Below are 24,979 nucleotides of genomic sequence, written 5' to 3'. Positions count from 1 at the left end.
AGACTTACTTCCCACAAAAAACCCAACAGATTTGCCATGATTTAGAGTTAATTTTAAGCTACTTCCTGTTTTATTTTGTAGTTTTCTCCCCAAGTGTCCTGTTTTTTGGATTTTTTTTTTTAACATTTCCTGTCTTTGTCTTTTTTTCCTTTGTATTACCATGATTAGTTTCACCTGTGTCTCATTTGTTTTCACTCCCTAGTGCATTTAGTCTTTGTGCTCCCTCTCAGTTTGCTTATTTATCTCTGTTTTCTGTGATATGTGTGTCTTCCTGCATCATTTTTCCCATCCTGCTTTTTGTGTTTCAGCTCTTGCTGCTGGTTGTGTTTTTCCTTGTGTTGCTTCTTGTCTTTGATTTCCCTTTTGGACGCATTTCCTTTTGTTTTTGAATCCCTCCAATTTGGATTATTATTTTTGTGGACTTGATCTTTTATATATGGATTTCTAGCCATTTTTAATTCTTTGTGTTGCTCTGCCTCCTTCAGTTCTCTTTAAGTAAGTTCAGTCGTTCTTTTCCTATTACCTTCCCTGGTGCATCCTCTACTTTGAACTGAATGTAACAAGATTAATTCACATAGACAGGTTACTCCAAGACCATCTTCCTTAAAAGTGGGGCTCAGCTGTTAACACATAGGTATAGTTAGACTTAGGGTGTGCTGACCTACAGTTATTACTTTTACCAAAAAATAACAATGTTAAATCAAGTTTTACACTCACATACCTCATACACAGTACAATGTATAGTGAATTCTTTGGTGCTCCAGAACAAATCTAACAATTGGATTTATTTGTTAGATGAATCTAACAATAAAATGTAAAAGAATAGCAAATAGATTAAATAAAATATAAATGTATTGCAGGTGGATGTATTATAAGTATGTATGCGTTTGCATAAAGTCACTGTTGAGAACCGAAATGGCCTGAGGAAAGAAGCTCCTCTTCATCCTCTCTGACTCGTAAAACATCCTCAGCATCATCCTGCAGATGTTGAAGGACCTCAGCTGCCTCAGAAAGTAGAGGCGACTCTGGCCCTTTTTGCAAACAGTGTCCAAATTCTTGCACCAGTCCAGTTTGCGGTCCAAGTACACCCCCAGGTATTTGTACTCCTCCATCACCTCCACAGTGGTCCCTTTGATGTTGGTAGGGGTCACTGGAGCCTTAGTCCCCCTCAGGTCCACCACCAGTTCCTTGGTCTTTGTCACATTGAGTTGTAGGTGGTTTTTCCCGCTCCATGTGACGAAGTTGTCCACTACCGTCCTGTACTCTCTCTCATCCCCCCCAGTAATACACCCAACCACTGCAGAGTCATCAGAAAATTTCTGAAGATGGCAGGTCTCTGTGCAGTGCGTAAAGTCTGCGGTGTAGATCGTGAAGAGGAAGGGAGAGAGGACAGTCCCCTGTGGAGCCCCGGTGTTGCTGATCACTTCATCTGACAGGCAGCACTTCAGGTGTACGTACTGCGGTCTGCCAGTCAGATAGTCTGCGATCCAGGACACCAGTGGGGCATCCACCTGCATTGCCGTCAGCTTCTCAGCCACCAGAACCGGCCTGATGGTGTCAAATGCACTTGAGAGGTCAAAGAACATGATTCTCACAGTGCTTGATGGCTTATCCAGGTGGGTGTAGACTCTGTTCAGCAGGTAGATGATGGCATCGTCCACTCCAAGGTGGGGCTGGTAGGCAAACTGAAGGGGATCCTGAAGTGGTTGGACCATGGGCCGGAGCTGTTCCAGGATGAGTCTTTCCAAGGTCTTCATGATGTGTGACGTCAGAGCCACAGGCCTGTGGTCCTTGGGGTCACTGTGACGCGGAACAGGAATGATTCATGTCTTCCACACCACGGGAACCCTCTGAAGACTCAGACTCAGGTTGAAGACATGATGAAGAACTCTGCTTAGCAGGGGAGAACAAGCTTTCAGCACCCTGGGGCTCACACCATCTGGGCCTGCAGCTTTGCCTGCACGAAGTCTCTGCAGCTGTTTTCTCACCGGCTCAGCCGTGAATCATTGTTGAAGTGACTGATGGGGTGGTGGGGGTGCACGTGGTACCCAGGTGAGAGCGGTCCATCCGGGCGTCTGGGGACGGGGCGCAACAAGGCCATCCAGATGGAATGTGGGGGGAGAGAGAGGCTGGAGTGGCTAGTTGCTGCCATACTGCTGAGGAGAAGCGTGAGCTGGGCTCCCTGTGTCGAATCTGTTAAAGAATTGATTCAGCTCATGTTGCCATCAACTCCTCCTCCACTGGTCTGTAACCTGTGATGGTCTTCATGCCACTCCACACCTTTCTCATTCGAGGACAGACTGCTGTCACCTCGAAACAGCCCTGGAGTGTCTCAACACACTCTGTGGTGCAGTACAGAAAGTCTTTAGCACCTCTGTGATGCAGACACAAAGGTATATAAAGTTTTTCACTCTGCAATCTGCAGGGCCCAATTGTTCCACTCTTAGCTCCTTTGTCTTGCTGACGTTCAGAGATGTTGTTTTTCTGAAACCATTCAGTACACATGCTCACTCACAATTTCCTGGTTTCATTGTCTGGAACTGTCAGCTGAGATATCAGATGTTCTTATCAGCTGGCCACATCTATCCAATAGCGCGATGTCACAGCTATACTGTTAGCCTATGATCTTGCTGTTGTCTTTTTAAATATGATTCTCTCTCTTTGCCTTTAGTGATCTGCTTACTGTGAAATTGTTAATTCGGAAGGACAAAGTTAACAGCTTGAGTCAAGAACAGAGGCTGTATTCTCTGATTGTGTATTTTTCTTCTGGTTGGTCTGTATAACTAACAGGTAGTGGTAGTACTGATAGAGCACCTTGTGTAAACTTAATTCAAACATATAATCTGCTGTAATAAATTATGTTTACTTTATTCACTTGTCTCACTTGTCTAGTAAAGTGGACATGGATCAAGCACCCCTCACCCCACTCCCTGAACATTGCCTGAAGAAACACTACTCACTCCCGAGCAGATGCCTTGGGGTCTTTAGGCAGAAATGCAAAAATCTCATGAAACATCAACTGAAATAGTAAATAAATGGTTACTGGATCTCTTGACCATACAGTATCTGTCACTGACACATCTTTTTGACCACCTCCCATTTTACTCATGGACTCTTCGCTTGAGCAAAACATTTTTGTATCTACCTTCTACCTTGTCAGTCTTTGCTTCTTTATTGTTGCCACAGTTACGAAATGACAAAACACTGACAGCAGAGCCAGACTGATTGGCCTAGCTGATTTAATGGCTGATAGAAGCTTTTTATAGATGCATCAATTTGCTGGCCCTTAAGTAACAAGAAATTGCACTACAGACATGCCAATCTAAGTTTGAAGTTTGGGATACAATGAAAATGAGCACCCAGGAAATAATTGTGCATTTCTAAAATGGGCATTAGGGTGAATGTAAACAGCAGCAACAAGATGGTGATGACCGTATGGTTGGGTGAGTGCAGGGGCACACAAAAAGAGATGCGTAGCAACCGCAATAGTTCCAGATGTATTGGAACTACAGATAATGATAATGATGAAGTTTACAGAAGATACTAGCAGTAGTAGTAACAATAATAATGGTAGTAGCTGTACAGAGTACTAAGATAATTATAAGAAATTATGACTAAACAGTAGTAATCACAGTAGGTGTCAAAAAGTAAAGTTTTAAGTCTACTCCTAAATATCGAGAGGGTGTCCCCCTCCCGGACCGAAACCGGAAGATGTTTCCACAGTAGAGGAGCTTCTGGTTCCCAATCTACTTTTGAGGACTCTAGGAACCACAAGTAGCAAGTAGCCCTGCATCTTGGGAACATAAAGCTCTGGTGGGATAATAGGGAACTATCAAGTCTTTAAAATAAGATGGTGCCTGGCCATTCAGGGCTTTATATGTGAGGAGAAGAATTTTAAAATCTATCCTGAATTTTACAGGTAGCCAATGTAGCGAAGCCAGAACAGGAGAAATATGATCTCTCATGCTGGTTCTTGTCAGTAGTCGTGCTGCAGCGTTCTGGATTAGCTGGAGAGTCTTTATGGATTTACTGGGGCAACCTGATTAAAGGGAGTTACAATAATCCAGCCTGGAAGTAATAAATGCATGGACTAGTTTTTCTGCATCTTTCTGACTCAGGATGTGCCTAATTTTTGCAATATTGTTGAGGTGAAACAATGCAGTCTTTGAAATGTGTGTTGTGTGTGAGTTAAAGGACACGTCCTGGTCAAAGATAACTCCTAGATTCCTTACAGTGGAGGTTGAGGCCACGCCTAAGCCATCTAGCATTGCTTTATCATTGGATAGTTTGTTTCTAAGGCGTTTAGGGCCCACAACAATAACTTCAGTTTTGTCTGAATTTAGAAGTAAAAAAATTGCAAATCATCCAGGTTTTTATGTCTTTAATGATCAAAATCTTGTCATTAAAAAGATCATAAAGTCATTGCTGCTGAGAGTCACAGGGATACAAGGCTCGATAGCACTATGGCTCTCTGTCAGCCTGGCTACAGTGCTGAAGAGAAACCTGAGATTATGCTTGTTATCCTCAATTAATTTTGAGCTACATGCTGCTCTGGCAGTCCGTAGGGCCTTCCTATATGATCTAAGACTGTCTTGTCAGATTGAACGAGATTCTGTGAGTTTGGAGGAACGTTATTTCCTTTCAAGTTTTTGTGCACTTTGCTTTAATTTGTGAAGCTCTGTATTATACCATGGCGTTAGTCTCTTTTGTTTTGTATTTCTTATTTAGCGGGGCAATAGAGTCGATTGTTGTTCTTAATAAGCTTGCAGCACTGTCCACAAAATGGTCGATTTGAGAGGGACTACAATTGGCATAAGACTTTTCTTTAGTGTTGTAATGTTCTACGATACTGGAACATGATACTGAAGTGAGCAGACACATACAAAACAGTGAAATAAACATGCTGTTAGTAAAGCTGTCTTTTTCTGTGATAGTCACTGTGACAGGAGAATGTTCATGTGTTCACTGAGGAGTATTTATGACTGCAGTGTGTTTGTTGAGAGTCTGTGTGTGTGTCTGTTTGTGAGTTCCACAGAGTGTGTGTTTGGCTATGATAACACTCTGGACTTCGTGTAAACAAATGAGAAACAGAAGAACGTGGAGACCTCAGAGTAACAGATTCCAGAGATACTCACGCATACAAATACACACTTGCACAGTCTGTATTACAGGGCCAAAACAAATTAGTTTTGAAAGATGGCAGGAGATATTTGTAGTGTTGAACTAAAAAATTCTAAAACAAATTCAGAAAGAAACACCTGAGTGGCTGATTGTATAAAAATAGAATTGTCGTTAGTAAATTGTGTTTATCAAAAAAAGTTATAGTCCACAGAGGAAAACTAGAAAGACTTCTTCTAAATCTCTCTGAATCTGCTTCACCATCTTTAATTTCAACTTTAAGGAGCCGCAGGCTTCACAACAGATATTTCTCATGATGGAGGGAAACCCCAAAGTCTACCCTCAAAGATTAGGACATAACACAGAAACTTGGCACACAGGTTTGACAAGCCATGGCATTAGTCCAGTAGAGCAGACCTTAATATTTGGAAATATTCAAATATTTAAAATTATATTGTCACAAAACAAAACTCAAAAAGCCAAATACAGCCAGAAGTTGAAAATAAGTTGTAGGAGGAGGATATTGTCAGAAACTAAAAACCCTACATTATACACATACAACACAGACATATACCCTGTAATGCATGACATCACGCTGGCCCTAGCAGGATAGGCATGGACATGCATGTAGGCCACTCTTAATATAGACATGTTCAGGCTAGACTGACACATCAGTAAAATCATGGGAAATCAGATGGAAAATATTAGGTAGATAGAGTGCAGACATTTATGAAGAACATATATCAGGGAAGATCTTGCTATTAAAACAAAACTCATAAATGCCATGCACACAGAGAGAAAGAGACAAAAAAAAGGTACAGGATACATAGGCACCATTGACACAGAGGAAAATGGGTATGTACACCATTTACATACATATGATAACACCACATTCACCCCAAAAAATTGTCTCCTTATGATGAGTTTGTCTGTTCCTGTGAGTCTGTGAGCTGCTGTGTCAGGGGCAGTAGGGGTCGGTAGGTAGGTAGGTAGGTAGGTAGGGGTAGGGTCTCAGGGAAGGGACCAAACTAAGACCCATTTGAAGACCCCATATGAATCTGTGTCCAAGGGCTCATGATATTCAGGTAAACAGTTGTGACTCATGACACTTTCCAATTAGAGCAAGTTTAGACCAAACTCTTTAATTTGAGTTTTAGAGAGACCCAACAAAGCCCAACAACATCCCCATGAGAAAGCACTTGCCGACAGTGGCTAGGAAAAACTTACAGTTAAACCAACTAGCTGTCCTATATATCCTCTGTGCTGCAGGTAAATAAGTGGACCAGACCATTTAGGTGGGGCCAAAACTTTGATAAATATTTACATTAAACCAACACCATATAACAACAAAACACAAATAATGAAAATTTTGTTAAATACAAATATCTATCAATAACACACACTTTAATCACCTGCCACCTGCAGGGATAGGCTTTTCAAAGTGCATTGTATGCTGCGTGGTGGACAAAGGCAGGTCCTAAATGTGCTGATCCCTGGTATTGCAGACTGGTCCTTAGGACGTGGAATGTCACCTCTTTAGCAGTGAAGGAAACAGGTATTGCAGGAGGTGAAGCAGTACCAACCAGATATAGTTGAGTTCACCTCAAATCATCAATCAATCAAAAGTGTGTAAAATCTTTTAAATAAAACTATATGGTGTACTATATGGCTATATTGTCAAGTTTAAATCTTTAGATAATGGTTAAGGCGTGAGTTCACAGTGGAGTAATGCTGAGAAAAGAAAGATGATGGAAATTCCTTGGAGGTGGAACCTACCTGGCAATAAAAGTTTTTCAGATTCTGATTCTTGCCATGTCTTGCTCTTTAATGCTAATACAAGAAAAACATTAAACATTTTGAACACTGGCACCCTCAAGTGGTAGTGCAAAGACACTTTGCATCACAAATTTTTGCTTAATATACTTAATACTTAATATACATAATACTTACAACACAAAGTATTATAAATCAGTTTTTCTTGTCCTGATTTTGTGTGAGCTGAAATTAGGCCAATCCTGCCAAGCTTTGAACAGAGACAGGCTTGTATCATCGTGGTTCAATAGTTTAGTGTAATGCTTACATTACTTTGCAGTGTTTGCATTGAGATGTTGCTGCAGCACCACCTGTGTCCTTTCTTTCTCAAATAAAGTTTTAGAAAGTGTCCATTCCTAAGAACATTCCATTCTGGTGTTTCTTGAGAAAGGCTAATGAACTGATATAACAAGAGGAGTCTGATAATATAAAGCAGTTTGATAATATTTGCTGCCAATAAAGCATTATGTCTTTTTTAGGTTCAATAACAGCAACATTTAATTCCTTTGTCTTCCAATTCCAGTGATATAGCAAGCAACTGCCTAGTAGACTTGTAGCAACTGGTGATTGAATTATACATTGATAAGTGAAGGGATGGGTGTATAGGAGATAGCAAGACACTGCCCATTACTATCTCTGGCCATGCATCTGTTGCACTAAAGGGGGATATGGGCATCTCTCTTGAATTAAATTTGTCTCCTTCATCTATCCTATATAACTATATATACTATATATATGTACTGTGTCATATCAGTATATTCATCTACCTTTCTCCTGAAATATCCTCCTTCACAGTGTGTGACTCTGCTATAGCTGTTATTTACCTATGCTGCGAAAAAAAAGATGGAGACTAAAGAGCAAGAACTGAAAGATAAAATAAAACACAAACAATTTGCAATAAGCATTTAGATTCATAAAACAGCTAATGGAGTGAAGGCATGCTATAATATATTAGAAATGAAACCTATGGCACAATTTTGAACAGAGGCAACTGTAGCAGTAATACATAAAAGCCAGCCCTACAGATCAGTATCAGGGCTGTAATGGCATCTACCACTTATCCTATTTCTCACTTTAGGGACTACTTAGGATACCAGGTAAATATTTATAAAACACAGCCTATGGATGTAAATGTTTGGATTCCACAAATTATACAACTTCAAGTTGAAATAAAATTAAAATTCAAAAAGAAAATAACAATAATAATAATAAAATTTAAACGGCTTAGAGAAGGTATCAGATACTTGTATGTACATTCCTCTCTACAGAATGTGCATGATGCTACTTACAGTAAAATTATTTGGTGTATTAGGAGTCATCTGGAAAGATGGTCTCTCATCTCTCTATTTCTAATGAATTGCATTGAAAGTATCTGTATGAATAGTTTGCACAGACTGCATTATTTTTTTCAGATGCTACCTGTTGAAAGTTCAAAATTTGTCTCTGATAATTTGTGTAAAATAATTTTGACATTCATGAATCAGGAAGCACCCTAGAAATCAACTTAAAACTTTACAGTTAACAAAGTCAGGAGGAGGCTTTAACTGACCATATTTAAAATAGTAACTCAAATTAACCTTTTCATAACATAGATTCAGAATGACATAAACAAACATTGGCTAAATATATAAAAGATATGTGCCAAGAATCCCGCCAAACTCGACCTTTTTTTCCTTTATATACGCCCCTGGAAAAGAAAGTTAACTTTTGTATTAGCAATCACCTCGTTGAATTGAACTGAATTTATAAAGCTCATACAACACCTTCATAAATGGACAGATAAATAAATTAGTTGAGGAAATTACATATCTACATAACTCCCTGCTGATAAAGCAGAGACAATGCAGATTATAGTAAAGTTGGCTCAGTTTGGGGGAAAAAAAAAGAGCTAGAATTTTGGCATGTTTAACAATTAGCAATGTCTTCTGAGTGAGTCTCAAGATCACCTTTCATTCTTTCTTCCATTTGTGCTGTACCCGTTGGCATTCTTGGATTCATTGCAGCAGTGATTTTCAAAGTGTGGTCCTTCAGGGGGTTCCAGGGGGTCCCCAGGCAAATGGGAAATTACTTATTTTCACAATAATTCCATCTATAAGTAACACAGTGACAGAATATTTTATTCTATTTATTATTTCTATAATATTTTATTCTTTTTTGGTCATGGCTTTCCTACAGTTTCTGTAACAAGACATCTTAAAAAATTCCTATCAAATGAAGGTCCCTTGTCCAATTTGTGTCAGTTTAGGGTTCCTTAAAGTGAAAAAGTTTGGGAATCATTGCATTACAGTATTGATTTGATTTTGCATATATATGTGGAATAAATCAACCAAATACAACCTGAGATTACCTTTTGATACCTTTTTTATTTAGATATGAATTTTTGATTAATTAAATTATTCATTTGACAGAGCTAATTATAGGAAGCGTTTTCCACTCCTTACTGACACTGCACATTGTGTAGTGTACAGTTTGTTCTTAGTTTGAAAACAGTCATCTGTGGGCATAAATAAGGCTCTGTTGAAGCTCATTATATTGATTTAGGTTGATAAAGTCTGTTTGCTGGAGTAGACACAGCTTGCATTTTTGTCCTTAAGTATGCTGTGTTTTTGTTGTGTGTGTTTGTTCGACTGTAGAAACACAAACAGGCGCACGGTATGTGTGTATGGAACAGTCTCAACATCCATCTGCCAGACCCTCCATTGCTCTCTCTTTGCCTCTCCCTGTGTTTCTCAGCTAAAAGTTGATTTGCCAGTATTGAAAGAGAACCAGCAGTGTTATCCCTGCGGAAAGAAAGAACATTGCTTGTCCGTTTCACGAATGTCGAAGTTTCATAGTTTATCTATGACGGCAAACAACTGTCACGCACAGTCTTTATATGTAATTGTGTTTTCAGTAATAGCCAACAATAACAGCAGTCTTTTGCATGAAATTGTTTGTTTTCTTAGAATTTATGGAAGCAAAAGACTACAGCAAGGTCAGTTATACACACAATGATTCGTATACGTTTGTATAAATTGCTAGACTGTCTATTTCTTAATGAAACCTGCTTGGGTGTGGGTGCACAAGCAATACTTATAGAACCCTGTAAACATGTGTTCTACCATTCCTGTAGAAATGGTGGGAAAGGTGGAGCAACAGTTGTAAAGGGGTACCTGAAGTACCTGTTCCCCAGGGAGCACTCCTGCTGTTGCCAGTAATAAATAATACAATATAAAAAAATTGCAGTTAAGACTGTGTGAAACTACTTAGCAAAAGAGCTGGGGAGATAAAATAATTTGCTAAAAGTAATAGATAAACCATTGAAATTGATTATTCCATGTGGTTGTCATACGAATGCAAACTTAACCAAGCTGAACTCAACAGTAACAGTTTGAAATGAATTCATGTTGACTAAGGGGTACTTGAGTTCACTGGACAGTTTGATTCAAGTTTATAAAAAGCTCAATCCTGAGGCTGTTATATAACAACTTCTGATAAAGACTGATGAAACACAGCAGTTGATCTAAATACAGGACAGCCAAATCAATAATGACACACAACAAATAATCAATAAACCATCAATAAATGGTTCAAATTACCAGGTGACAGAAGTGATATAAAGACAAAGTGTATGCCGAACAAGCACAAACAAAGGACAGCTCCATTCCACAGAAGAGCTGTGCATAACTTTGTAGTAGTCTTTGCTTTAGGGATAACACACATAATTCAAAGGTGTAATGGTGCTGATGGGAAACTGCTGTAAAAAAAAAAAAAATCATCTTCTGTAATGCTGTTGATTATTTTTAGTGGATTTAACCACAGTTAATTCCAGGAAAATGTAAAAAATGAAGCAAGTTATCTTATCTTTTCAGTCATTTAAGACAAACCTCAGCTGTGTCTCCCTCCCCCTCTCCCTCCATTTCTACAGACATATTCTCAGCAGATGTGTGTGGCCCAGACAAGGAACTGGACCTAGAAACCTGTCAGTGTGTGTGTCAGCGCAAGGATCAAGCTCAAGACTGTGGGCCTAACCGATACCTCGACCTCAACACCTGCCAGTGCGTTTGCAACATGCCACCTGCTCACTCCTGTCCGCTGAACCATGTCTTCAATAAGGATACGTGTCAGTGCATATGTAGCAAGACATGTCCAAGGCACCAGCCCCTCAACAAAACAAAGTGTTCCTGCGAATGTAATGAGTCTCCCAATAAGTGTTTCCTAAAAGGAAGGAGATTTCATCAAGCCACATGCAGGTAAGGAGCTATGTACATGGTTTAGTACTATTAGAAGTTAATAATTTTTGTTGACTAAAAATGTCACTTTTGGACGGAGAGTATCCAGCACATAAAGATAAAGAAACTTTGCTTTGATTTTGGTGTAATTTTAATTACTATAACTCCAAGAGAACAAATAATGCATTCAGTCATGATGATAATCTTGTAATTCTACATGTATTTTCAATTCAGTTCATTTCAATTTATTTATATAGTGCCAATTCACAATTCACAAGTTATCTCATGACACTTTCCAGTTAGAGGGTAATATATATTGCAGATAATGATGTTATTTTTTTTTATTTTGCATGAACTTAATGTGAATGAACTGTGTTTGGTATTCTGAAAGGAGTACCACAAATCCTGAATTCAGTAAATTCAGCCTTATGGCAGATATTGTCAGGCAGTTAAAACCAGAAACACACCCACTGTAAAACATGGATTTATTTATTAATCCTTTAAATTTTACATAGGGGAAGATATACAGTATTTGTTGTGCTGACTTGCCTGGTGTTCACTGTTCAAGTAGATTGTATCTTGTAGCTTGGTGGATTTGTCTTGAGATGTTCTGAAAGGAGTGAAGACAACCATTTCTTCTTGATGTTAATCAGAATCAGAATTCCTTTATTTATCCATGAAGGGAAATTCTTTTTCGTACAGACATTGCATTGAAGTCGTCCCGACCAAGAAAGAAAAGTGAGATATAAAAATAGGATAAACAAAAAACAAGATAAGTATATATCTAAGTATATATCTAAAAATACAGGTATTTACATGTGTTAAAAATATAAAAATACAGGTATTTACATGTGTGAAAACAATATATACAGTGTATGTATAAAAGTAAGTGTGTCCGTCACAGTGCTGAGTTTAACAGTTTGATGGCGACAGGCAGGAGTAACATGTTGTATGTTCACTCTACTCTGTCTGGCATTATAAGATTTTTAACAGGTAATATTAAACGAAATGACCAGCTTTTCGTCATTTGTAGCGAAAACGAAGTGACCTGCTTTTCGTCATTTGTAGCTTAAACGAAGTGACCTGCTTTTTATCACTTGTAGCGAAAACAAAGTGGTCCTTACAGAGACGTCTGTATTGAACGGTCGTGCACGAGCTCCACATTTGGAATGGGGAGTAAAGTTCCGTTGAGGTTGGACCTCTGGAGGGACCAGTTGTGGATACTATGAGAAAGAAATACAGGGATAAAAGTCTAAAATATTTGAATGTCTGGACAGCTGAGTTTGGATTTCCAATAGGGGAATTCTTCAGTTTACATAAAAAAAAAAAGTCCAGTCCCTCCACCATACAACCCCACAATGTCCAACGAAAGGAGAATAGCAGACTCCACCAGCTCAAAACAGGAAAACTCAGAGGAGGCTTATCCTGAAGCTCCTTTCCAAACCCAAACCTCTGCAAACACCCCATCTTCACCAATTTCACATAGACTGCATCACCCCAATCAAAATGCAGCCTTCAACATGTCCATGGTTGAAGTGTCTGGACCAGAAGATGCAACTTTGGTCTTCCGCCCATGGACTTCTGTTGACATCACAGCAGCCTCACAACATCTACCCAACCCCACAACATCAGGTAAAATGTCTGCTGAGCAATTCCTCACATTCTGCACTGAAAAGACTCCTGATCACCAAAATGAAGCCCACAGACTGGCAAAATAGCTGGAAAATTCCCAGAGGCTGACCTCCGTTGCAGACACATCACTTGGGAGGATGAGTCTGATGCTCACTATAGAGATGCTGTCCGTCATCTCTGCAATGCCCTCAGTGAAGCTTACCCTGTAAAAATTAACATGGAGAAAATCACCGCTTGCAGACAAAAGGATGATGAAAATCCTGACGAATACCTCACTCGCCTGACAGAAATATTCAACCCCTAGAGTGGACTTCAAGTACCTCACTAGTTAGGCAACACTCCAGACGTGTGGGGAAATTCATCTCTGCAATTGAAATACCTCATCCACCCCGGCAGAGAAGTCATATTGAAAAAGGGTGAGGCTTGTCGGAGAGGAATGGACTCCAACACCGGCTTCAAGATCACTACATGAATTTCAACCTGGTGACTGGGTGGTGGTAAAGGATCTAAGGAGGAAGCACTGGCACTACAGATGCTGGCGAGGGTCATTCCAGATACTCCTGACAACACACACTGCCGCAAAAATCGCTGGGAGAGCAACGTGGGTCCACGCCAGCCACTGCAGGAAGGTCCCTTAGCCAACAGAGGAATTCAGCTGTCAACCTGAACGACGCGAGAACGGACATCGCAACGACGAACGAGCGCCACAGAGGACGACACGAGGGATAACTCTGAGAAACTCAACAGACCCCAACTAGATGTGCAAGATCAGCAGTACAAACTCTTCTCCGTCAGACTACATCATGCACCACCTGATTCCTCAAGTGCAGTTGTTGCACACAGTTAAATCCACAAAAAAGTGTATGAAAATCCCCATAAAGAGTGTTTGTGTGAGATTTCTATTTTCAAGTTTACGCCTCTTAGATAAACATCTAATGGGCAGCTGCAGTTCTACTTTCTTAGGTGTCATATATTTATTAAATTAGTATATTATTGGCACTGGCTACCACGATGACACACCTCCAACCAGCAAAGAGGCTCTCAGGAAATGATGTGGTACGTGCTAAGCAGTACCTCCGGACCTGTACCTCTTTATTCACACAAAAGGATGTTGAACGACAGCGCTCATGTTGGGTGTGCAGGGCAGAGCGTTCAGTTTGGGATGCAGCAACTTTAAAGTCAGAATTCTGAGCTTCAGAAGCTTGGACAGAAGGAGTAAACAGTGTGAGTTTACTGCTGCTGATGCTGCCAACGTACCATGAACACTTCATTCCTGAAACTTTATATTCACACACAACACAGCACTGACAACCATCATGAACCATTTGTTCATTTAGAACATCTCATCATGATGATCCCAGCTAGAATAAGTTGATCTTTCAGCCATCCTAAGTGTGATTTACATGCACATCTATGCAGAAAATCAGACCACAGATTTTTAAACAAAAATGTCATTTAAATATATTTTATATGTAAAATATATCTAAATTATATATATATATATATATATATATATATATATATATATATATATATATATATAAATAACATTTATTTCATATATATCATAAAATATGTTGTTGAATTTAGTTTTTTTTCTTTGGACATGATTTGAATTAGGATTTTTTTTTTGTCTTAATGGGAAGAAACCAGCACTCGGAGTAAACCCCACAGAGGAACACAGTGAGCACGTGTGTGCTCATCACAGCAAGAAGATCTGGAATTGTCACCTCAATGCTGTGAGGCCACAGCGTTTAACGCTGAGGCATCTGTGCTCCTTTGAAACCTGAAGTCCTGCATCATATCCATGTCGAACAGTCGGTGCTACCAGCCCCATGAGGCTGGCAACACAGACTGTTCAGTTGGACGTGGACACGCACACACTCACACCTAGGGGCAATTTGGAGTAGCCAAATAACCTAATGTGCCTGTTTTTGAGATTGTGGGAGGAAGCTGGAGTACCCGGTGAAAACCCACGTAGTCACATGGAGAACATGCAAACTCCACATAGAAGGGCCCAGACCGGGATTCAAACCCACTTGCTATGAGGCAACAGCGCTAACAATCGCACCAATGTGCCACCCTTGAACCATGGTTATCAGAAAAAAATCTGAAAATCCTTTTAGTGCTGCTTTTCCTCTTTGGTCTCAGATGTTTTGTCAGTCCCTCAGTTATGTCTTTGAAAAGATCTTCATTTCTTATCAGCAGGTTCAGTCGAACCGTCCCTGTGTCGCCAGTCTTCTTTTCTTTCAAGATGCGAGGGTGTTTGCATATGGACCACAGGGACATGTCACAACCAATACTTTGGGAAGACAAAATGATCCTTACCAATATTTATTATTTTTATATAACAAAAATATGAATTCATTTATAGCTCAGTTTAGTTCTAGTTAGATTTAGTCATAGTTTTTTCCTCTTCATAGAGTGATTTATTGTTGTAGAGTTTTTTATATTTATAGATTAGCTTTTCCTCCAGTTGGAGTGATTTTTTGTTCTTAGATTTATTACCTTTATTCCTCCCTTGGGAGCATTTTTCGTTCGTAAAGTTTCATAGCCAGTCTTTGTTTCCGTTTCTTTTCTTTTGTTGTTAATATTTCATAACCGTGTGCTCTTCCTCAGGAAGAACGCACGACAGGATAATTTCATAGCCTCATTGTTTTGTTCACTCTGCCAAGAGGGTTTGTCTCAGACGTGGTGTTAAAAGTTCCAAATATTTACTTTCATTTTTTCCATTTGCAATTAATAAATACAAGTTTAAATTAGGTAGCCAAATACTTACCACTGAATGGAATGCTGTACAGAATAGATTATTCATCTTGGTTGCAAAAACTATTGTTTTTTCTTTGTGAGTTCCACAAGTTAAGTGTTTAATAGTACTTGAATGTACCTAGCCTACCTTAGCCTTAAATGGTTCATCATTATGTCGTCATATGATATGTATTATGCTGTGCTTGTCCGTGTACGGGTGGGTAAGTGGTTCCGCAGAGGGTTTATGTCAGGGTGTCCCTACCAAAGCTGAGACCAAACCTACGCCCTTGCAAAGATGTTATTGTGTCATTTTCCTTTCCTGAGGGTCCCTCTGTGATTGCTATAACTGTAGAGATTAAGCTTTCCTTGGAAGAAACTCCTTCTGCTCCTTCCAGAACAGTAATCAAGTCCTCCATCTTATCTGACACGGTTTCACTTTGATTTTTTTTCTCTTAATTTAAAGAGTGGGAAGAAACTCGAAGCACTCGGAGAAAACCCCACAGAGGAACACAGTGAGCACATGTGTGCTCATCACAGCAAGAAGGTGAAGGCCTGGAATTGATCCATCACCCCGATGCTGCGAGGCCACAGCGTTTAACACTGAGGCATCTGTGCTCCTCTGAAACCTGAAGTCCTGCATCATGTCCATGTTGAACAGTTGGTGCTACCAGCCCCGTGAAGCTGGCAACACAGAGTGTTCAGTTGGACATGAGGCGGGACCTCTGCTCTCAATAGACGTTTCTCACAGCAGACATTTTAACTCATCATAGCAGGAGCCAGCATGCACAATACCAGCACCCTGCAAATGACTCACCCAAGTGAAACACACTTGTTTTTCAAAACGTCTGCTGTGAGAAAGGTCTGGGCAATTTAGACCCATTATTGCAGGGACCATGGTAGAGCCATGGTCTTCAGAAAACATCTGAAGAACCTTTTAATGCCGCTCTTCTTTGGTGTCAGATGTTTTTTCAGTCCCTCAGTTATGTCTTTGAAAAGATCTTCATTCTCTATCAGCAGGTTCAGTCGGAGCGTCCCTGTGTCACCCATCTTCTTTTTCAAGTCTTTCTTCACTGCCTTGGCAACCTTTACGATGTGACGGCCACTTCTCTTGACAATGTCAGAGCCTGCGACCTCTGCCAAGAGCATCTCTTTGAGTGTCCTGATGATTTTGTTGGTTTCATCTACAGACACATGAATCCAGTCATCCTTTAGAATCCGGATAACCAGCCCTGTCACCATCATATGGCACAGTTTTTCTCGCTCTTCATCAACTTCATCAGTGATAATTAGTTCATCACTGACAGAAGCGGCTTCTTCAACACCGACAGCTGGTACGTCAGTGACAGAAGCGGCTTCTTTAACAGCGACAGCTTCGATAGCGATAGAAGTTGGTGTTTGTTTGACTACAGATGTTTGTGTGTCATTTTCCTTTTCTGAGGGTCCCTCTGTAATTGCTGAAAGATCTGCCACCTGTTTCCTGATTATCCTCAGAGTCGTCCTCCTCTTTGCCTCTTGCTCTCGTGTCTTCTGGTTGATCCAGTTCCACATTAGCTTCATAAACATGTCCACTTCTACCTGAATCCCCTCCAGAAACTTCATCTTGCGCCGTCTTGGTCGGAGGTGGTGGTGCACCGTAGCAACCAGCCGATCACTGATTTCCTTCTGGCTGTTGGAGGTGTCTGCTTTCTCCTTTATTGTCTCCTCTTCTTTCACTGACGGCATCATGTCTTGCACCAGCTCTGCCCCCACGTCAAGTATCTGCTGCAATGACGTTGGTTCTTCAGCTGTGCAGCAGTTAAAATTCCTCTTCAGGTTAACCACGAGTCCAGCAATGGACTCCTTGGCATATCTAAGAGCGAACAGGGCCTTTATTTTATTTCCCACCTTTTTCCAGCAGGATGTTTTGGTCCCTGGTTCAGACTCTCTCTCCAACTCGAGCATTGCCATTATGTCCTTAATAATCTCAGACGCCGCCTCGCTTGTATCCTGGGAGGTGCTGGACACGAGCTGTTTGTATTCGACTTCTGAGATGTCATCTTTGTTAATGACACTCAGATCACTCGCCTGTTCCTCCAGGATGTTCTGGATGGTTTCTGTAACACTAGAGATTATGCTTTCCCTTGAAGAAACCCTTTCTGCTCCTTCCAGAGGAGTAATAACATCCTCCGTCTTTTGTGATTCAGATTCACTATGAATCACTTCATCGATTCTCCCGCACATCACCTTAGCCTTAAAGCGTCTCAGGATCTTCAGCACGTGTTTGACGATCGTCTGAAGTCTGTGTGTGGAGGTCTGGGAGGACGACTCGCTTCCCTCGCTGCTGCCTTCGCTGCTGTTGGACAGCTGGGAGTTTACCCGCTCGGCTACTTCTTTGGCCACCAGCTGTGTCACTTCATCTGAGCTCTGGCAACAGATGTCCTCTGTGACACCCATCGCCTCACCCAAAGTCTGTGAAATGGTGTCGCCCAGACACTCGAGGACCTGCTCCTCGGTTACAGTGATGCTCCTCTGGGATCCATCGGAGCTTTTGCTTGATTTGGGAGGACTTTGTGTCAAGTCGCTCCCCTCTGACATTTCTTGGATTTGTTGCAGTGCCTTAACGATGTTTGTGGATACAATATCAATGATATCCAGGCACATGTCTGTGATGATGTTTTTTATACTCCTTCCAGCTGAACCTGATTCCAGTTTCATCCACTGTGCTGTCGTTATCTTTTCCAGGAACATCTGGACAAGTGGGCAAAGAGCCTCCTTTGTGGTCAGTGGAAGGGCCTGATCCATCTTCTCTTCTCCGTTTGAAAAATTTGTTCTATCTGTTGTTTGTAGCTTTGTATTTGCCATGATTGTGCTGCAAACATGTTCTGATATAGCTGGTTTGTCGGTGGCAGAAGGAGCTTCTTCAACACCGACAGCTGGTACGTCAGTGACAGAAGCGGCTTCTTTAACAGCGACAGCTTCGATAGCGATAGAAGTTGGTGTTTGTTTGACTACAGATGTTTGTGTGTCATTTTCCTTTTCTGAGGGTCCCTCTGTAATTGCTGAAAGATCTGCCACCTGTTTCCTGATTATCCTCAGAGTCGTCCTCCTCTTTGCCTCTTGCTCTCGTGTCTTCTGGTTGATCCAGTTCCACATTAGCTTCATAAACATGTCCACTTCTACCTGAATCCCCTCCAGAAACTTCATCTTGCGCCGTCTTGGTCGGAGGTGGTGGTGCACCATAGCAACCAGCCAATCACTGATTTCCTTCTGGCTGTTGGAGGTGTCTGCTTTCTCCTTTATTGTCTCCTCTTCTTTCACTGACGGCATCATGTCTTGCACCAGCTCTGCCCCCACGTCAAGTATCTGCTGCAATGACATTGGTTCTTCAGCTGTGTAGCAGTTAAAATTCCTCTTCAGGTTAACCACGAGTCCAGCAATGGACTCCTTGGCATATCTAAGAGCGAACAGGGCCTTTATTTTATTTCCCACCTTTTTCCAGCAGGATGTTTTGGTCCCTGGTTCAGACTCTCTCTCCAACTCGAGCATTGCCATTATGTCCTTAATAATCTCAGACGCCGCCTCGCTTGTATCCTGGGAGGTGCTGGACACGAGCTGTTTGTATTCGACTTCTGAGATGTCATCTTTGTTAATGACACTCAGATCACTCGCCTGTTCCTCCAGGATGTTCTGGATGGTTTCTGTAACACTAGAGATTATGCTTTCCCTTGAAGAAACCCTTTCTGCTCCTTCCAGAGGAGTAATAACATCCTCCGTCTTTTGTGATTCAGATTCACTATGAATCACTTCATCGATTCTCCCGCACATCTCCTTAGCCTTAAAGCGTCTCAGGATCTTCAGCACGTGTTTGACGATCGTCTGAAGTCTGTGTGTGGAGGTCTGGGAGGACGACTCGCTTCCCTCGCTGCTGCCTTCGCTGCTTTTGGACAGCTGGGAGTTTACCCGCTCGGCTACTTCTTTGGCCACCAGCTGTGTCACTTCATCTGAGCTCTGGCAACAGATGTCCTCTGTGACACCCATCGCCTCACCCAAAGTCTGTGAAATGGTGTCACCCAGACACTCGAGGACCTGCTCCTCGGTTACAGTGATGCTCCTCTGGGAGCTTTTGCTTGATTTGGGAGGACTTTGTGTCAAGTCGCTCCCCTCTGACATTTCTTGGATTTGTTGCAGTGCCTTAACGATGTTTGTGGATACAATATCAATGATATCCAGGCACATGTCTGTGATGATGTTTTTTATACTCCTTCCAGCTGAACCTGATGCCAGTTTCATCCACTGTGCTGTCGTTATCTTTTCCAGGAACATCTGGACAAGTGGGCAAAGAGCCTCCTTTGTGGTCAGTGGAAGGGCCTGATTCATCTTCTCTTCTCCGTTTGAAAAACTCATTCTGTCCGTTGTTTGTTGCTTTGTATTTGTTGTGATTGTGCTGCGAATGTGCAAACGTGTTCTGAAAATTCGGAACTGAACTAAACAGAATTTACGCCCTATTTATAATAAAGAGATCAAGTGTGCATCAAAGGAATTTACCTTTGATCCTTTGATGATGTCATGTCTTGCCTATAGAATGAGAGCCTAATGAGAATCTATGAGAAGGAAAGAAAAAAAGGACCAATCAGGAATTCCCACCTCAAAACAATGATTGACCAATAGCAGCTTAGCAACCGTAACTAAGCAGTGCCAAACACTTTTTTTCTCTGCCCCTTCCCCCTCCACGTTAGCTGATGGGACATGGGCCAAACCAAAAACTCAAAATGCATGTTTAATCAAGTAAACTTTTCTCAAAAATGGTTTCTGACATTTTAGATCATTCCCGAGATTCAAGACTTTATTTATTTCTGGAAGGTTTGGTTTTTAATTAGTTATTTGATGCTATAAAATAGGGGTGAAACATCATGATTAACAGCCGAGTGCTGCTCCTGATTGGGTCATATGGATGTATGGGCAGGAAATTCATACCATAGCTTCACTGTTATATTTGTCAATGATCTCACCAGGTTAAAGATGGCTGCTGTTTCCTCTGACTTTTAACCGTTTCAGCACATTCTTGTAAAAGGCAGGTTTACAATAATCGCACTTAACACTTAAAGTTAAGCACTGAAACACAGGCAACACATAAGGCTGATCCTGTGTCATAACCATTCACTGACCAATGCATCCATTGTTTGAGCCATCCATCCATCCATCACTTATCGCTTATCGGAGATAGAGAGAAAAAGGAGAGGGAGAGAGGAAAGGGAGGATAGAGAGAACAGCAGGATCCAGGCAGGGCCATGGAGAGGGTTCTGGATCCAGCAGCACTATCAGAGCAATAGGCAGGGCCATAGAGGGCTCAGGCTCCAGCAGCAGTACCAGGCCTCAGGAGTGCAGGGTAGGGGATTCTGGATCCAGCAACACGCTCCGGAAGTGCTGAGAAAAGATGGAGCACAAGAGCTCCGAGGGAGAGCGTGAGTTAGTGCTGTACCGATGAGGGGACATGATGAGTGAGTCCCCCTGCTCTGAAAGCTCGGTGTCTAAGGATCTAAGAATCAGAATCACAAGTCTTTACTGTCATTGTACCATTGCATACAACAAAATTGGTAGCATTCATTCATCATAAAAACTCTCACACAGGATGTTCTAAAAGAATGAAATGGCATAGGAGCACAATAATTAAAAAAGAAAAAAACTTATATAATACCTAAAATTGCACAAGTCTAGTGTTAATTTCTATATTTCTGGTGTGAATGCAAGGCATTTACCTTGCATCATCTTGCAGTAGTTACCCCACCTTAAGACAGAAACGTGCACACACATATACTGGACCAGTGCTCTGACTAAACTCAGCTACTAATGTGTTTCGCCGGGAGAAAGCACTAGTCTGGCAGTGGTTGGTGGTTATTGCAGTGAACTTGGTGTGTAATACAAGACCTCAATGTGCTAATGACTTCTTCTAGCTGTCACCTAACCATTTCCTCTCCCCGCACAGGAGGAAACACACACATCCATCCAGTCTGTCCAGTCTTGACCCTTTGTGACCTTATCTGAGGGTGATTTATGACTATAACTTAGCAGTAGAAATCTGGTGTTTGGGATCTGGCTTTTGTGTGAGTGTGTGTTTGAAATAGAATGTATGTGCATTTTATCTTGAGTTCATAGGTCTCTTTTAGTAATCATTGCTTAATATTGTCATTGACCAGGTGACACCCTGTGCAGCCAGCCAAGCAGTGGCAATTACACACTAGGTTCAGAATTTTTGTGGTGATGATGAAGTGTATTTGTACTGCATAAAAGAAGATTCCAATGCTTCATATGTTTGGGAATTACATAGATCCTCACGTAAGCATTCGATGGTAGGCCTATCATTATGCTAATATACAATAGAGTATATTTTAATATTAATATCGGCTTACCAACGTTAACACTTTCTCATGATGCAGAAGAACAGTAACGGCATCTGAAGTAAAATTGTGAAACTGTTTTCGAACTCTGACATCTTGTGTTGTTTCAAACATGGGCGGTAAATCACATAGCAGTTCTGAAGGCCTTAGTTTTTACTGCTATGAAAGCAAAACCTTAGTTGTAACCTTTGACCTGTAGAACACATTAGACAGTAGTTGTTTGTAGTATTTGTCTTTGTATTGCAGCCGTGGTTTTCAGTCATTTGCAGCAGCATTTGTCTCTACTGAAAGCCTGCAAACTTATGGAAACGATGGACCATATTTAACAGTTGTGGGTGTATACTTTAAATAACCAAATTAAAATCACAACAAAAGTAATTTCATGAAACTTTCCAAAAAAAGAGCAGAACATGGTTCCACAGGAGAGAAGCTTGATAATTGAAAGTTCTGGCTCATATACTGCATTACCACGCATAACCCAGCATCCTGCAACCTTACCATATAAGGTGCTACCTGTTCAACAGGACTGATAACCACGGTGTCAGTGTAGTGCCCGGGGACACTTCAACACGTAGGAACTGAACCACTGACCATTTGATTAGTGGACGACTGCTCTATCTCCTGAGCTACAGCCTGGTACTATGAGTTCTTTCATGTAAAATGGTGCCGGACCATTAAAAGCGAGCCAGTGCAGAGAAGATACTATGGGAGAAATATGATCTCATATACTAACTATCATCAGTTCAAGTGCAGCAGCATTTTAGATTTGCTTTATAATCTTATTTGATTTTTCTGCATCTTTTTGAGACAGGAAATACCTGATTTTTGCAATAATATGCAGGTGAAAAGTTGTGATTTTTTTTTTTTTTTTGTCTGTAAAGTAAAGATATTCATATTCCCCCAAAAAATTCTATTTCAATTTGTCAAATGTCAAAATTTCTTTTGTCAAAAAAGCTATATCTCATGCACAAATGTGCGCAGTGCAAGATTGCTAATGATCCAGCAATCATTAGATAATCAATCAGTATTTGTTTTGCTTTTACTCAGTGTCAGTTTTCCCACTGACCACTTTCTATCTCTAATACTATAACCCCCCATACATAAATCATTATGTTTAACAAAGCTGTGACACATTAACACAGTTCATGAATTAATCTGTAGTTTTATTTGATCTTTTTCTGCACATAGACCGTTTTCTTTGTGAGAGACCCAGTCCTGTCAAACCAATGAAATTTGGGTGTTATTCTTACCTAATATTCTAAATCTTTTTTTCTTTTTTTTTTGTCTTTCATTACAGTTGTCTCAGGCCTCCCTGTGACGTGAGGAGGCGGAGGTGTGAACCAAGTTTTTCATTTAGCGAGGAAGTGTGTCGCTGCGTACCATCCCACTGGAGGCGGCTCGACTAACAGCCGAATAATGGTATGCTAACAAGATGCTAATGAACAGATAAAAAAAACTTAACAAATAGAATTTGCCGTCCCCTGTAAACCTGCTGATCATGAGTATTCCATCAGCTGTGATGGCAGCTAGTGTGTGGACCCTGATGAATGTGGGGAAACCTTAATGATTGGAGTACAGATATGGGAAACTTTTTGTGATTTGAAGATGGGATATGCACTGACTCGGCTATCAGGATGTTCTAGGGGATAGTGGCTAATAGGAGCCCAGAAACCGAAAGAAGAACTGAAAGGGAGAGAGAGAAAGTCAACACTCGAGGTTTTAAAATGTTGTCAGAATAATTTGTTTTAAAATATTTGGGGGGTTTTGTATTAATTATGTCTCAGTATTATTATGTCAGATATAGATTATATAATTTATTAAATGTTATTTTATCTGTTAATTGATATTTCAATCTTTTTCTATGAAAATACACTGTGATCATTATTTTTCTATCGTGTATGGTATATGTGTAAAATAAAGTATATGCTGTATATTGTTATCTTGGGTTGTCTGTTCTGGTGCATATTATCAGAAATTGGTCCTCCAGGTAAATGTCAATGGTAAAATCTGTGTTGCTCATAGTGGACTACGTTTTGTACTTTCAGAAGCATGCAGGTTTCTATTCTATGCCTATGCTGATTTCAGTTTATTCACATTTGTGAAACTGAGTCAAACCTAAACAAGCTGAACAGTTTTTGGAAAATATCAATGATCACTTCAATAAGAGAGCTGTGGCGTGAGCTTAGGATTTAGGCTGATGAGATCTCACAAAAGCTGCATATCTGTTTGATATGTGAGGTTTGAGTGAATTCCCTATCTCACCCACTAAATCATCACCTAGCCTGCCCCCATTTTTTTACTAACAATTATTATTTAGTTGACAACTAACTCATCTACCATGTCATGTAATTTCCCATGCAGTAAGCTAACACTACAGTGATAATAGGAAATGCACATTTTTTTCTTATCTATTTGTATATTGCTTTTTGGGTACATAATGGTGAACTGTTCCTCTTTAAATTTTAGGCTCTGTGTACCTACAGTTACGGTAATAGAAAACAGTAGGTATAACATATATGACACCAAGCACCTACATTTGTGCATATTTGTGCTTTGACATTCTGGAGATGAAAGCCTGACAGAAATTTCAACACTACACTGATGTTTATTTTTTATTTTTTTCTCCCACTTCCATGTTCTTGATCTGTGTGCTGAAGTAAAAACTAATCTATGATCGTGTCACTGTATGAAACTGTTCAGTGTTCAAAATGTAAACCTTAGCACTGTTCCTGAAGAAAATGAAATTAAAATCAGCTAAAGAAATGTTCAGTGAGGTCACTGTTTGTATCTAAGAGAGAAAACAATTTGTTTTTTTATTGGTATAAATATATTTGTGGATACATCTTCAAAAGCACTGCTTAATATCACTGCCATAATCCACATTCCAAGAACCCTGTACAGCTGAGTCACAAAAAACTACCCATATTATTGTTTCCTCCTCATTTCCTTTCTGGACATTCTCCAAGTATGAGTCATTTTTCCTGTCTTTGACAAGTCACAAAGTACAAAAGGTTAAGGTCATGCAAATATTAAAACATTTATCAGATTTTAAATTGACCTAAGATGTTTTCAGTCTTCAGATCA

At 40.5% G+C, this 24,979-nt stretch overlaps 1 protein-coding gene across 1 annotated transcript in view; it reads left to right on the top strand.

Moving 5' to 3' along the window:
• The window catches only part of vegfc (vascular endothelial growth factor c), a 75,802-nt gene extending 51,976 nt beyond the window's left edge, over positions 1-23,826 (top strand). Inside the window, exons 6-7 of the mRNA XM_046399725.1 lie at positions 10,838-11,162; positions 23,193-23,826. Of these exons, the coding sequence (XP_046255681.1) occupies positions 10,838-11,162; positions 23,193-23,301 (434 nt within the window). The 3' untranslated portion in view covers positions 23,302-23,826. The remainder of the gene's footprint in view (positions 1-10,837; positions 11,163-23,192) is intronic.
• The last annotated feature ends 1,153 nt before the right edge of the window (positions 23,827-24,979 follow it).

The sequence above is a fragment of the Scatophagus argus genome, chromosome 2 (assembly GCF_020382885.2).
Source record: "Scatophagus argus isolate fScaArg1 chromosome 2, fScaArg1.pri, whole genome shotgun sequence".
NCBI lineage: Eukaryota > Metazoa > Chordata > Actinopteri > Scatophagidae > Scatophagus > Scatophagus argus.
Note: the sequence above shows the minus strand (reverse complement) of the source record. Positions and strands in the feature narration are given on the sequence as shown.